The sequence below is a fragment of the Oryzias melastigma genome, linkage group LG22 (assembly GCF_002922805.2).
Source record: "Oryzias melastigma strain HK-1 linkage group LG22, ASM292280v2, whole genome shotgun sequence".
NCBI lineage: Eukaryota > Metazoa > Chordata > Actinopteri > Beloniformes > Adrianichthyidae > Oryzias > Oryzias melastigma.
In genome coordinates this window covers 24354124-24368438 of record NC_050533.1, presented here as the reverse complement: position 1 = coordinate 24368438, position 14315 = coordinate 24354124, and the positions used below count along the sequence as shown (strand labels likewise).

General features: G+C 37.9%; 1 protein-coding gene across 4 annotated transcripts in view; it reads left to right on the top strand.

Moving 5' to 3' along the window:
- Positions 1 to 14315, top strand: part of LOC112142788 (estrogen receptor beta) — a 60838-nt gene that overhangs the window by 41622 nt on the left and 4901 nt on the right. For all 4 annotated transcript variants that reach the window (XM_024266371.2, XM_024266365.2, XM_024266378.2 and 1 more), the window contains exon 7: positions 4606 to 4739. In XM_024266371.2, the coding sequence (XP_024122139.1) occupies positions 4606 to 4739 (134 nt within the window). The remainder of the gene's footprint in view (positions 1 to 4605; positions 4740 to 14315) is intronic.

Here is a 14315-nt window from a genome sequence, read left to right as displayed (position 1 = left end):
TCAACAGCTGCAGTGTGTTTGTCTGGACGCTGCTGGCGGTTGAATCGCCCCACCTGTCATGATCTGATAATCAAACCATGACGTGGGGGGGTGAGGATCCGCCTACCGGACATAAACGCAGCATTTGTCATAAAGTCATCTCCATGTTCTCATTTTCCAGCCAAAATCTTTTATCTCTTCTCATGCTGACCTTCAACTCTGCACAGACTCCGTCTGTCTGCCTGGAAGACTCTCATTCGCTCTCCTCATTATCTGCTCGTTTCTCTGTTTGTTTACTACATGTTACGTTCTTTCTCCTCCTTTGTTATGTGTTGCAGCCACAATTCCCGCAGCTATTCTTGAGATAAATGGAAATATGGAACAGATACACAATCGATCTAGAAACATTTCATAAATACAACAAACAAAAATTTAATCAAATAAAAACTTATTGAGCTTATTTCAAATTGTACATGTACATGCGTTTGTCTAGAAAAACTTTTCTCTCGTCCGTCTAAGATCTACCATTTCTAAATCTCACTGTAGTTGTGTAATGAATGGAAATCAGAATTAGATGCCTAGCACTAATTTGTAAGCACATTAGAAAACATATCAGGACATTATTATTTACAATAAATCTGTTTTCAAACTAAATGAAGAACACTCAAATTTCAGTTTGTTTCAGACTAATGTGAATTAATTTAGTGTCGTCCAAAATCCTTCATGAATCCGTTCATTATTTGCTGAGACAGCCGTGACTCCCAGTAGAGTGTGAGACACTTTTAAACTTTACAAATGAAATCAAATAAATTAAGCATTTTGAGGGATTTCCAGCACCTGAATGAATGTGGAAGGACAGAACTCACATTCATGATTGTGACTCTTCCAGAATAATTTTAGAATACTAATAAAGAATCTATTTTATTTTATTTTTAATTCTTTTAAAGAACCTTAGTGTTATATCACTTCAGAGGATGGGGTGGCTTTGGCACTGAGGTAGAGCGGCCAACCTCTGATCAGAAGATTGCAAGTTTGATTGACCCTTTTCACAGTGACGTCAGACAAAATGGGGACAGAGCCGAGAACGTCTCATGCAACTTCTGGTTATTGGATTTAGACCAGGAAACCAAACAGCTGAATGCTGTTTAACACAATTTTACATAAATAATCAAAGGTAATCTTACCAATTTCAACAGAAAAATGTACAATATTTATTTATGAATGTCCTGCTGAAATGTATTTTCATTTCCTGTCTGAGATCGTTCACAAATCTAAATACAAAAAGCATATTAACCTTTCATTTGAGCAGATTTTATTCTAACAGTTCTATATTGGTTGATGTTATTTGCACGTCTTTTTAGTTCGATCAGCACAAAAACTGAAAGAAATACCTTCAGCAAAGACTCACATCTCTGCATTGACCGAACACATTTTAATCAGGATAAATGTACTTGTTGTTCTACGGATATTTTAGAGGATAATTGTAAAAACAGGAATGGTTTGGTTCAGTGAAAATGTTAAGAGCAACTATCAGCCACGTAGTTTCAGCTTTCAAAATAAGAGCGGCCAAGTAAAAAAAATCATCTCTGGAAGAACTTATTTTATGACATTACGTGGAAATAGTCACTTTCATATTTTTGGCAACAGTTTTCAATTCATTTGATCATTTTTACCTTTATTTTCCTGCAGATCAGACACAGTTATGAACAAAGAGGAGTGATGTTAGAACCACGGCTGAGCTAACAGCAGCTCACTGACCGCAGTAGAAAACATTACAACTGAACCTCTGCCTCTGGAGGAAGGTTGGCCCCATGCTCCTACCTACACGGGCCAGCAGGTCTGATAACCACCAACCAGAAGCTGCAGGGATAGTTAAGTGACTCATTTTAACCAGGGACTGTTGAGCACATGACTATATTTGAGAACTGGACCAAGAGAATGTGACGTCACCCATAGAAAAGAGATCTCCATATTTCCATTTGCTGCCACTAATCATCCTCATTATGATCGTGTAACTCATCTGTTTCATCAGGAATTTAAGATCCTCTGTGTCATCAAGCTAGTGACGGATTCTTCTCTTTCCAGAGTTAAAGTTCATGACTAGTTTCAGATCAAAGTGGTGGACCTTCTCCTTCACCTGTCCCTCCACCACAGCTGAGACGCTCTAGGAGCAAAGCATAACTCATGTGGGCTTTCTTTATTTCAGGTTAAAGCTGAACAAATGTCTTTGATATTTAGACTTTTTTTGTTTGTTTTTTTAGGCTGTGTCTCTGTAACAATGGAAAAGCAAAGCATATGTTTTTTTATCTAACTGCAATTAGTGCTGCCACAAAAGATTATTTTAGTAGTCGAGTAATCACTGACTATTTTTTACAATTAGTCGACTAATCAGGTCATACGCAAAGTGGATGTAAAGCATACATGTTAACCGTGATTAGCTTTAAACTAACTAAAAATAAAGACAATTAGATGATAGTTTATTAAACTTTTAATAAATCCTGCAGCCTCTGTCCTTCATTAAACTGGAGAAGTTGCGTTACCTGTGATAATGCTAATGTAGGTGGAAGTAGTCGCTGAAGATGCTGAAGTTTTTTATTGAAAATGGTGACACAATTGACTTTAACTGCTGCAGGGATTTACTGAAAATGCAACAGCTATATGCAAAATGTTAAAATTGCCAAAAGACTGGAAATTTCATTAAAGACCTAAGACAGAGCGCTGAAGTTGGCCTAAATTTCAGAAAAATTTCTCAATAACTGATTAAAATTCCCTAATACATGCAAATATTGCAAAAATATCTACTCAGTAAACTAAATTGGTCAAAAATGTTAGCATGTTGCTAAGATAGAAGCTAAACTCTAAATTAGCCTAAAAAAACTCAAAATAACAAATAATAAATAACAAATAATAAATTAGCCAAAAACCTTTGCATGTTTCAAAATGTTAACTAAACTAATAACTATAAAATATTTTATAACATAGCCCATAAATACATTAAAAATCTTGTTCCTAATCTACTTAAAAATTTATAAATTTGAAGACTTTCTTGTTCATTTCCTATGGGACATATTTTGCTCAATATTTCAAAAACTGTAAAGTTTATGGATACCAAAAATACAAGCAGTAATGTTCTGAATGAGATGAACGTTTTGATACCAAGATTGCTGAAATTGCTGAAAGTTTGAGTTTTTATGTCCCGAAAAACATACAGAAAGGAGCAGAAGAATCGCTACAGTGTGAATGTTTACTAAACAATCACACAATTTAATGAGGTCGGCATCTGAAATAAGGAATTATTTTTCACAAAAATAGAGTGTTGCTCTCATTGACTGAAATATAAAAAAGTGCATTTTTTTGGTGCTGAACCCTCACAACAACTTTACTTCACTCTGACTCTATATAATATAAAGTAACGACTAATCGATTGTTTTAATAGTCGATTAGTCGACTAATCGTGGCTTGTTTTAACTGCACCTGTGTGAAGAAGCGAATGAAGCCTGGGTTTGTTAGTGGGCATGCATGTGAGGGATGATGTTTGCAGCTGACCTTTCTCTCCTCACTGCCACGGAAACTATCGCTATAGGCTTAGCTTAGCCTTGACGTGTTTTCAAAACAGTCTTGTTTTCTCTGTGGAGCGCCTGCTGCAGCCTGTTCTCCGTGGACACGTCCTGGATCCACATCTGTCCTCTGGGGCCATGATTTTGGAATTTCCACTCACAGTGTTTAATGCTTCAGCCTCTCTTCCTGTTTTCAGATGTATATTTGTTTGTTTGTTGGTCTAAATCAGACTGTCAACCACAGCAGATGTGCAGATTCTCATTCTTACAGAAGCATTTGTTTGTCACAGATTCTATAAGTTGTCCAAATTAAAAAGATAAAGGTTTGTAATGCTCATCATAGATACACTTTAACTGTGAGAGACAGGATTTAAAATACAAATTTGGGAAATCACACTGTTTGATTTTCAAAATGTTGTTTGGTTTAATGGTGCAAAACGAAGTAGCTCCTTAACTTCTGCACTGGAGACATCTAAATGATAGATGGTTTTTGATCCTATAACGTTACCCGTTTACACTGTGAATCAGCTGATTCTAACGTGGTAAAAAGTGTCTCTTTGTGTCGGATTTGTGCAAATCTTTACGAACTTAAAGAGTTGGATAAGTTAATAAAACAAGTTATAAATGTTTTCTAACTTTTAAATGATCTCTGAGGAGCCTTAATTAGATTGTTAAAACTTTGGTTCTTGCTAACATCATGCTAATATGCTAGCAACAACATGCTAACATCATAGCTCAAAGCATCAAACCTCAGAGATCAAACATTGTGGAGCTGAGAGCTCTTTTAAAATCAGCTTAACGCTTTGTAACAGATAAGTGTGAAATAAAAAACAGGCAACAAAAATGAGTTCTAGTGTAGCTTTGCAGTCAATTTGTTTGGATTAATATGAAAGATTTTCTTTTTTTTAACTATAACTCCAGAAAATACATCCAATGTGATTGTTTTTTATTGAAATGATGAATAATGTTTTGCTTGATGGTAACTCTTAAAGTCTTATGGTGTCGTTTGTGACATTTTTCTGCCTCCACGTTGTTGTCCTGATAGCCCCCCTCTGCTGTGTCTCTTCAGGGAGGAGGGACAGTGCGTGGAGGGCATCATGGAGATCTTCGACATGTTGCTGGCGGCCACCTCTAGGTTTCGTGAGCTCAAGCTGCAGAGAGAGGAGTACGTCTGCCTGAAGGCCATGATCCTCCTCAACTCCAGTGAGTCATAGATGACACGCCGTCTGAAAGGGAAATGCTGCTCGTTCCTATGCCATCAATCATGCAGCCCTGATGTAGATAAACTTGTCGACTTTGTTGATGTTTACTGACATAATATTCTGAAACTTAATGGCTCAAAAGCAGATTTCTTGCATCTCACTTACGTTTTCAAACAAAGCTTTAGCGTAAAGTTCCTTTAATAAACTGGTGATCGATGAAAACAAAGAAATTAAAAATAGTGATGTTACTTGTAGAGGACCGAAGGTCTGCGGGTCAAAAAGCACATTTTAAAAACAGTTCTGTGAACAGTAGCTGCATTTACATTTGCAAAATGTCTATGATCGGATCAAATTACTGGATTAGAATAGAACGTGCACATCGGCTTGAAAAACTTCATCTAATTGTAACAAATGCTTCCATGTACCACACGTTTGATTGGAATCAATCATTTTGACATGAAGAACTATCTAGAATGCTGGAAATACTTGTAGATCAGGAGTGTCAAACTTAATCGCACAAGGGGCCAAAATCCAAAACAGATCTTAGGTCGCAGGACAAACAGGATAAACATTTATTGAACACAATAAAACGACTTTTTTAACATTTTCAAAGAGCAACTTTTTAACCTAATTATGAACTAGATATATAGCATTACCTGTGATAATGCTAGTGTGAATGCTGGAAGCTGAATTTGGCAGCTGAAGATGCTGAAGCTGATAGCTTGCTTATATACTAGCTAAACACCAAATTAGACTTAAAAACTGGTAAAATGTCTAAACACTGCTAGTATAATGCTAAAAGATCAGCTTAACTTCAAAATAGACCAAAAACCTAAAAAGCCAAAAGTAGCCAAAATAGCTAGCTACTAGCTGAAACATTAGCTGAACTTCACAATTGCCTAAAAAACTGGAAAAAAAGCGAGGGGCCTCTGCTAACATGTAAGACGCCGTCAGAATCAATCTATAACCGGAAGCGGAAATAGTAACTTGAGCCTGTTGCATAAAGGAAAATTTCCTAAACTTTAGAAATCCCTTTTAAAATGATATTTTAAAACCTTTTCAGAACTATCAGCCTTAATCCCTTTGAATGTGAATAAACTGTAACAGTTTTGTTCTGATCGGGGCTGCAAAATACAGCTTTTTTCTCAGTAATACTGTATCACAAGAAAAAAACGGTAAAAAAGGTCAATAAAAGGGAAAAAAAAGTGGGGAGGGACTTCTGGTAATTCATTTTTGGGTGCCATATTTTTTCCCTGTAGTCAGATTCTCTGGGAAAAGCCTAAATTAGCCAAGACAGGCAACACGTAAATTTTAGCTAAACTCCAAAATAGCCTTGAAAAATCTTAGTAAATGCTAACATAGTCCAAAAAGTTAACAGAATGCCAATTTTTAGAGCTTTAAAACCCTCCTCCAATCGGTTTCCGTCCCGCGTTGCCCGGTTCCTGCCCCGTGCTCCGGTGTCAACACTCCCGTGGCTCTCTCTCTCCCGGTGTGTGGAGCGGGCGCGCCCCGCTGGTCCAGGAGGCTGTCCGGCTGCAACCAGAGAACCGCTGACAGGACATAAACGCTTGTAATAGAAATGGCATTCTACCCGCTGATACAGTCACTGGAAAAGTTCCTGATTGTCTGATGCGACGCACCGACCTGTCAAACTTCAGGTATTTACATTTCGCATTTATGATTCGCACCTCGCCGCTCAAATCGAGCGCCGCAGGGCTTCAATTCACCTCAGAGCGCGTCAGTGTGAATGCACCTTAACACACACACACCAGTTTGTCTATAAAATCCCTTCTCCGGTTCTAAAGAGACAGCTTTAATATTTAAATCTCAGTTTTAACCAAGCGCCTCACAGAAATTAAACAGAAGTTAACCCAAACAGAAGTGATTAACATGTCATTGCAGAGACTCTTGTCATCATATTTTTTCGCCATTTTGTTGTTGTTGTTCATGAGCTTCTATTTGAGTCTGAAAAAATCTTTTGAATCCAGTTAGTTAGATTTTTCGTTTCTCTTATTGCTGATACTTATCTACTATTTTAAGCCCAATTATTTGCAAAAAGAACTAAAATCTCTCCAAGGGAGAAAGGGGCACATGGATGCACGCGTCCACAAGAGCAGGAAGGAGGCTTGGGATTCGACTTGAGTACATCTGAATCACCTCTCTGCTTGTACCTGGACATTAAAAACACTGCTGCATAAGTTCCAATGACTTCCTGTCAATTCCACGACTCCAGGAGACGGAAACATTTCAATCTCCATTGTTTGTTAGAGGAAACCTCCCGTCTGGATTGTTGTAACGTCCTTATCCCTTCGTCGTCCTCCATGAACTTGAGATTAGAAAATCATACCTAATTATAATACAATAATTACGACACATAATTCAGTTTTTGTTTTATTAGTGAAATAAGGAGATAAAGACTTCTGTATGAATGTTATTGTATTTATGTCTCTGAGCTGCTGAACTGAACCAAAATAGGCTTTTCTTGAATGGGGATTTGCTATGTGGATCACTCTTGTTAGATAAATGAAGATGAGATTATAAAGATCATTTAGTCAGAAATATGTTTAGGTTGACCGAGTGTTAGCATTAGCCGTCCCATGGGAAATTCCATTTAACGTTAGCATCAAGCTAGCGGTCTTTAGCTTCATGTGGTAAATCGATCTATACCTTTTAGAATCAAATAGAATCTATTAAGCTTAAATCGATTCAAATCAATTAATCGATTTTATCAACCCATTCTAATCCTGACCAATGCAACACCACTCATACCAGTCAAAGTATTTAAATAAACAGAAGTCATAACTGTGTCTCTATACGTTCATTGTTGACTCTAAATTGTCCCCCCAGTGTGAACTTGAGTGTGTGGGTGTCTATCTCTCATTGGGTGTCCAGGATGTGCTCTGTCCTCATCTGTCAGTAGAGGGTAGGCTCCAGCATCCCTGTAGCTCTGCTCAGAACCAAATGGGTTTAGAAGGTAAATGGATGAAATGATGTTTTTTTGCCTCTGTTCTTGGTCTTCAAATTAAAACAGTGACTGCAGCATTTGTTGGGTTGTTGTGTTGGTTTGCACCTGGCTTTTAGACATGCAAATGCAAAACATCCTGCTTCATATTTGATAAATACCACTGCGTGACTAAAGTGAAAGCAGACATGAAAAATAGAGCACACATACCATTCTTCCCATTTAACAGGTGCATTCTGGGGAGGAAGTTGTTTTTTGGGAGTGCTGGTAAAGCCAGTAGGGTTTTAGTAGTTGAGACCATGAACTCATCAAATACCTGAATGAAATCTGAATGGAGTCATAAAACAGGAAGACTTCAGAACAAATCCGCCAAGCCCAGTGTAGCTAAAATAAATCCATAAATAAATCTTTTAAGAAAAATATCTAAGTTTAAGAGAAATCAATCAGATTCTCTTCCATGTTTGTTTTGGACGAACATGTTCTGCCACTGTCAGTATCAAATGCTTTAACCTAGATCCAGCGCCCTCTAGTGGTTGTTAGAGGAAACAACTGCTAAAAGACAACCAGTGTTTACTGGGAAAATAATAAATATATCAGCATATTTATGTCTTCAGCATGTAGCTGAAATATTAGCCAAACTCTAAAAATCTTAGTAAATGCCAGAATAGTCCAAAAAGCTAGCAGAATGACAATTTTTAAAACTTTAAAACTGTAACTTTTACACATAATTATGAATAATAAAAAGGCAGGAATATTATTCCAGAATAAATCAACTTAAACCTTAAATAACTTTCAATATTTTACTCTCCATAAAAATATATTTTTTCAAAATTATACAAGTTACAAATAAGTGCAAGATAACATCTGGTCATTAATAACAATAAAATAAAATGATCTGGAGGGCCGGAGAGAATTACTCGGAGGGCCGCATTCGGCCCCCGGGCCATGACTTTGACACATGTGGTTTAAATGCTAGATTTAGCAATCTTGCAATCACACTTTTAGAAGCATATTAATTAAGGAACATTCATTCTATTTTTTCTTATACTGGAAAATATTTAGTTGTGGAAATCAGACAATATTGACTGTTCCCTTAAAAACAAATGTTTGTTAATTTACCAAAAGAAAAGCAGCATGCATTTCTGGATAAAAGCAACTTGTTTATGAGCTGTGCTTAATGCTGTGATCATTAAATAAAAGTCATTTTACCATTTTATTACAATGAAAGACATTAAAATTCAGGTTGATTCAATTCAAGTTATACTCTTGTGTAGAATGATTTTTATTTGTATTTTATTGGAAAAATAAAATAAAATAAAAATCAATCTTAAAAAAAAGGGGAAAATTGTTCTGGTACAGTCTTGGGAAATATCGCGATACACATCGTATTATGTTGGAGTCTTTTTTGCCGCAGACGGCACATATCTACCCGTAAGGGCAGCTGGGACTGAGACTGAGATGCAGATAGTGAGACTGTATTTTTCTCTGGAAACAACGGCACTCCCACGCGATGAGGTGTTTCTACTAAAGAAGTTCTTCAGTCTGGTGGTCGTGTTTTAGCCGTCAAACACGGACACGGACGGTTCTGTGGAGAGGCTGTATGATGTCAGTCCTGAAATCCGCTCCAGTGTCGGCATAACCTCAGGAGGGCATCCGTCTGTCTGTCATGTTCAGTTAGAGTGGAAGAAAACCATGGAGTAAGTGAGACAGTTGAATTCTAGCTCTATAAAGGTTTTTTTCTTTGATATCAAACGGCTTTCGTTTAAAGTCCAGAGACGGCCGACTTTGGATGCCGTTTTTATTAGCAGCATTGTAAAGTGTAGCCGATCCTCCCTCAAAGGAACCACCAGAAAACTTATTAGCCTGTTTAATCAGGGATAAAATGACCTGAGAAGGTGGACTTGAGTTCTGGGTCGCTTTTGTTTTTTCACACTGCATGCGTTTCCAGCGGTCACAATGCCCTCTCCTGCCCCCCCACTCTGCCAGCAGACAGCCGTTGTACGAGTTTCATTGAGGTGACTGACCTGTCTGCATGTCCTCACAGACTTTCACAAAGTTTCCTCCCTCCTGCACACAGGAACGGCTGCCAGAATCCCCTCTCTCTGTTGACTCTGCAGCTGCGCGCAAAGCAAATTGTGCAAGAAGTGAAACCGAGCTTAAAAAGTCAAGAAAAGGATTTCTTTAGGATTCATGAATTTTAGCAGATGGAAGGCTTTTGCTGAGCTGCTGTCTGTATTTGTCTGGATGAGCAGGTCCTTCCTCGGCTGTGTTTGAACCGGAGGATCAATTACAGTTATTAGAAATCCTCCTTCAACCAAATTACCACAGAAGACAAACTGTGTAAACACAAAAATGTGACAACTTGATCCAGATTTCTTTTTATTAAGAGGAGATAAAAAACAGAAGTAGGTTGTAGCATCTTACACAACTGTTGTGTTCTCCAGCTGTGAGTCAGACGTGAGCAGCCGAGGCGCCAGCACTTGACTGGGGAGTTAGCTGGCTGGCTGTTGGTTATTTATGGGATGAATTGGTAAATAAATTAATTTTCAAGGAATAAATACACCCAGATGCTTACTGGGGTCCATAAACTAGTTGAAAGAAGCTCCTTTTTACAACCGCTTTGCCTTTCAGCTGTCACTTTTAGGAGGTGAGCTAAGACGAAGCTTTTTACCAATGCTGAGTTTTACCATCTGCAGGACCACTTTAAAGCATCTTCAATGGTGTTGTTTTTTTTTTTTTGTTTTTTTTTTGGCTACATGTCTTGTCATAATGGTAATTATTTAGAAACGAACATGGTTTAAAAATCAAACCCTCATCATGCTGTTTTTGAGCAATACTTTGTCTCCAACCTACTTCCCTGAATGACTGTCCATCATTTTTTTTTTTGTCTCTGTTGGAATATCTCAAACTGTTTTAAGCCAAACAGGCCACAGGGGAGCGCTACAGATCATAACAGGGTTCCACTGGCTTAAAAGAAAGATAAAACATGAATTTTTGAGTTTATCAAGGGCTCTAAAGTGTAATTTTGTCTGTAGTGCAAATCAGTGTATCACTTCAGCTCTATTATATTAATCATTGATCTTGTTCAAGATTTAAGTAAAACAACTATTTTTTTTAACAGATTTGTGAGTCTGTTGTGAGTCAGATTTTCAGTTTAATTGAAGACATCTCTGATGAAAATTGTGTTTTTGGTTTATCAAACGTGTTCTTGTAGCATTTTTTTAGATGTTGGAGAACATATGTGGAAAATTAAGCTCAAATTTAAATGTATTTTTTTTAAATTGTGAATAAGGAGCAAACAAAACAAATTAGGGCTTGGAATTGATTCAAAAATTTAACAAATTAATCACATACCTGGGGAAAAATGAATCATGATTGTTTGCAATTTTTTTTGTTACGTCATTTGGCAACCACTTATCTGCAAATAATCACAAAATAAAATCCACTGTAGCGGGCTAGCGAGCTCTTCTGTATCGAGCTCCGCTATTGAGCCAGCCAATTCCTCTGTAATGAGAGCAGCTGTTTCGAGCTTGCAAGCTCCACTGTAGCAAACTAGCTAGCTCCACTGTAGCATGCTAGCGAGCTCTACTGTAGGGAGCTCCACTGTAACATGCTCCGCTGTAATGAGCTCAGCCGTTTCGAGCTAGTGAGCTCTACTGTAGTGACCTTCACTGTAGCATGCTTCACTGTATTGAGCTAGCAAGCTCCACTGTAGCAAGCTCTACTCTAGCAAAGTAGCAAGCTCCACTGTAGCAAGCTTTACTGTAGCAAGCTCCACTGTCCATTGTGCAGCTGGCTATTGTAGCGAGCCAATTGACCCACTGAGATTCAGCCGATGTGGGTAAACCCAAGTGGGGCACCACGGAAACTTTGGACAAAGACATCAGGGGTCCACATTTTCTCCCCACTTTGAAACCATACGGGGTCCACTTGGCCTTGCTGGCTGAGCTGTAATACGTTGTGTGTACACAAATTTTCATCCAGTTTCTGGAGCTTTTTGTATGTTGAGGTCTTAATAAAATAAGCCCCAGCTTCAGCCTCACTGATCCAGTTCTTTAATGCCAGCCTGAGTCTTGGACCTGTGGTGTTTTGATAACAGCTCACTGCATCAGTTCTCCTTTGCTCTAGCATAACAAAGATCCAGTTAATAAGGTTAGGAATAGGAAGCAGAATCCTAAAATATTTACACAATAATAGTAAAATGGGCTCTATTGATGCTCTAACAGCTTTAATGCTCAGAAGTTAAGATGCATTCAGATCACTTGACCTGCTTTTACTGCCCATCAAAGATGTGCTGAGTGTCCATTTCTGTTTTACGTCCAGGACTTGTGATAAATCTCTAGCATTATTATTTTCGACTGGTTTTCCTGTACGGTGCAGACCCGATGCACATTTGTTTCAGAAATGCTGACAGCTCGTACAACCAAAAAGTGTGGAATCAGCCTTATCCTATTGGGTAAAAAACTTAAAGAGGGATCCTACTGTGAAAATGAAGAGTTGTGAAGAAAAGCAGCTAGAACATTCCTACTTTTCTACTTTAATAGTGGTTTCTGGTCAAAATTTAAACATTCTTTGGAGAAGATTCTGTGAGCACAGCTGAAAATATTTGTTTTTGGCCAATAGCTGATTTATGTCTCTATGATGTTTTGAAAACTCTTCTAGGAAAAGCAGTAAAAAAAAAAAACTAAAAAAAAAACATTTGACAATTTGGTTTGAATGCAGTTTGTAAACATGGCCATGAAAACTGTGAAAAGTTACTTTGGGAAGATAAAAAAAAAGATACCAAATAAGACAAATGTAAGTTGTTTTAAGGTATTAAGGGTTAACACAAAGGTAGACAACAATGACCAATCACACTTTGGACCCTATGGGTTGGTGTTTCTTTCTAATCATCCTCGTTAGAAATCTTTATGGAGCGTCTGCAGTTTAAATCTAAATCCTCTTCTGATCCACTTTTTTGTTTACTTGCACATCTGTACCTTGATGATGACTTTGGATCCACAAGGCCCGTCCGGTGGGCCGCCTCAGGTGGCGCCTGACTTAGAACTAGTGCAGACCAGGGAAATCCGACTGTTTCATTAGAACAAAGCATCATGACAGCCGCGGTGGGAGGTGACACAATGTCATTTCTGCACAGTCCTCTGAATGTCACCCTCGCGTTTCCATTAAATATGTTTGTGCAATTTTATAGTTAATGGAAGTCGACATCAGAACCATATGGCTGGACATTACCCATATTGCTTGGCGTTTAGATGTAGCAGCAGTGAAGATTCAAGCTAGCGAGACACAGAGCTATCATAATCAGACAGGGGGGAGGGTTCAGGGGCGGAGCTGTCCAGCTCCAAAAGCCACGCCCCCTCAGAGGAGATTTTGAAAACAGAAGCTTCAGATTAACATGAAAAATGCCACCATCCACCTCAGTGAAACATATTCACTCACCTGAGCACAGGTGTCAGCTCACCTTAGCACTAACCGTTTGTGTGACAGAATGAAAGTCTTTATCTGAATGGGTTTGTATGATGGAGTGTGTGAGCTGCTGTTACAGTTGACATGTGTAGTATATGTATAGTATATGTGAGTATGTTTAGTTTAAATGTAGAGACTATTTTGGCCAACAAGTGTGTGTGTAACTATAGAGTGTGTGTGTAGACAGGCCCCGCCCATTCTAGTTTATCACCTAGTCCTGGTTGTTTTATGATGTTGCTTCCCTCTGTTGCCATCTTATCTTCCCCCCCACCCCTCCTCCACCCTCTTCCCTTTTTCCGTCCGGTCCAACGACAAAGAAAAATAAATAAATAAAATAAAACATAATCAATATAAATAAAGTTTAGCATTAAATACAACAGGGGTTTATACTCAATAAATCCCTGTTGTGACAGTAAAATCTGCCCAACACAAGAAGCTCTCAGCCCACATCTGTTGGCTCAGCTGTTGGACAGGACAAGTTAAAAAAAAAAAAAAAAAAAACATGAAAAATGTCTTGTGGTTTTCCAGAATAAATCAACTTAAACATGAAATAACTTTGAAAAATGTACTCTACATAAAAAATATATTAAATAGCATTATATTAATTAGCATCAAAGCTGCTAGATCTTCTTCTTCTTTTCCTTTCGGCTTTTCCCTTCAGGGGTCGCCACAGCGAATCAGTTTCCTCCATCTAAGCCTGTCTTCAGCATCCTCCACGCTAGATGACACGTGTTAAAGTCAAGGCACGGGGGCCAGATCCGACGATCTGGCCCTCCAGATCATTTTATTTTTGTGTTATTAATGGTCTGATGTTATATTGCTCTCATTTCTAACTTTTATGAAAACTTTGAGAAAATATATTTCACGGAGAGTAAAATATTAAAAGTTATCTAATGTTTAAGTTGATTTATTCTAGAATAATATTCATGCCTGTTTTTATTCATGTTAATGTTCAAAAGTTACAGTTTTAAAGTTTTAAAAATTGGTATTCTGCTAGCTTTTTGGACTATTTTGGCATTTACCAAGATTTTTTACCATTTTGGAGTTTAGCAAATATATCAGCTACATGCTAGCTGTTCTGGCTAATTTAGGCTTTTTATAAAAAGTTTTTTGGAACTAGGCTAATATTTACACACTGGCTGTTTTGGC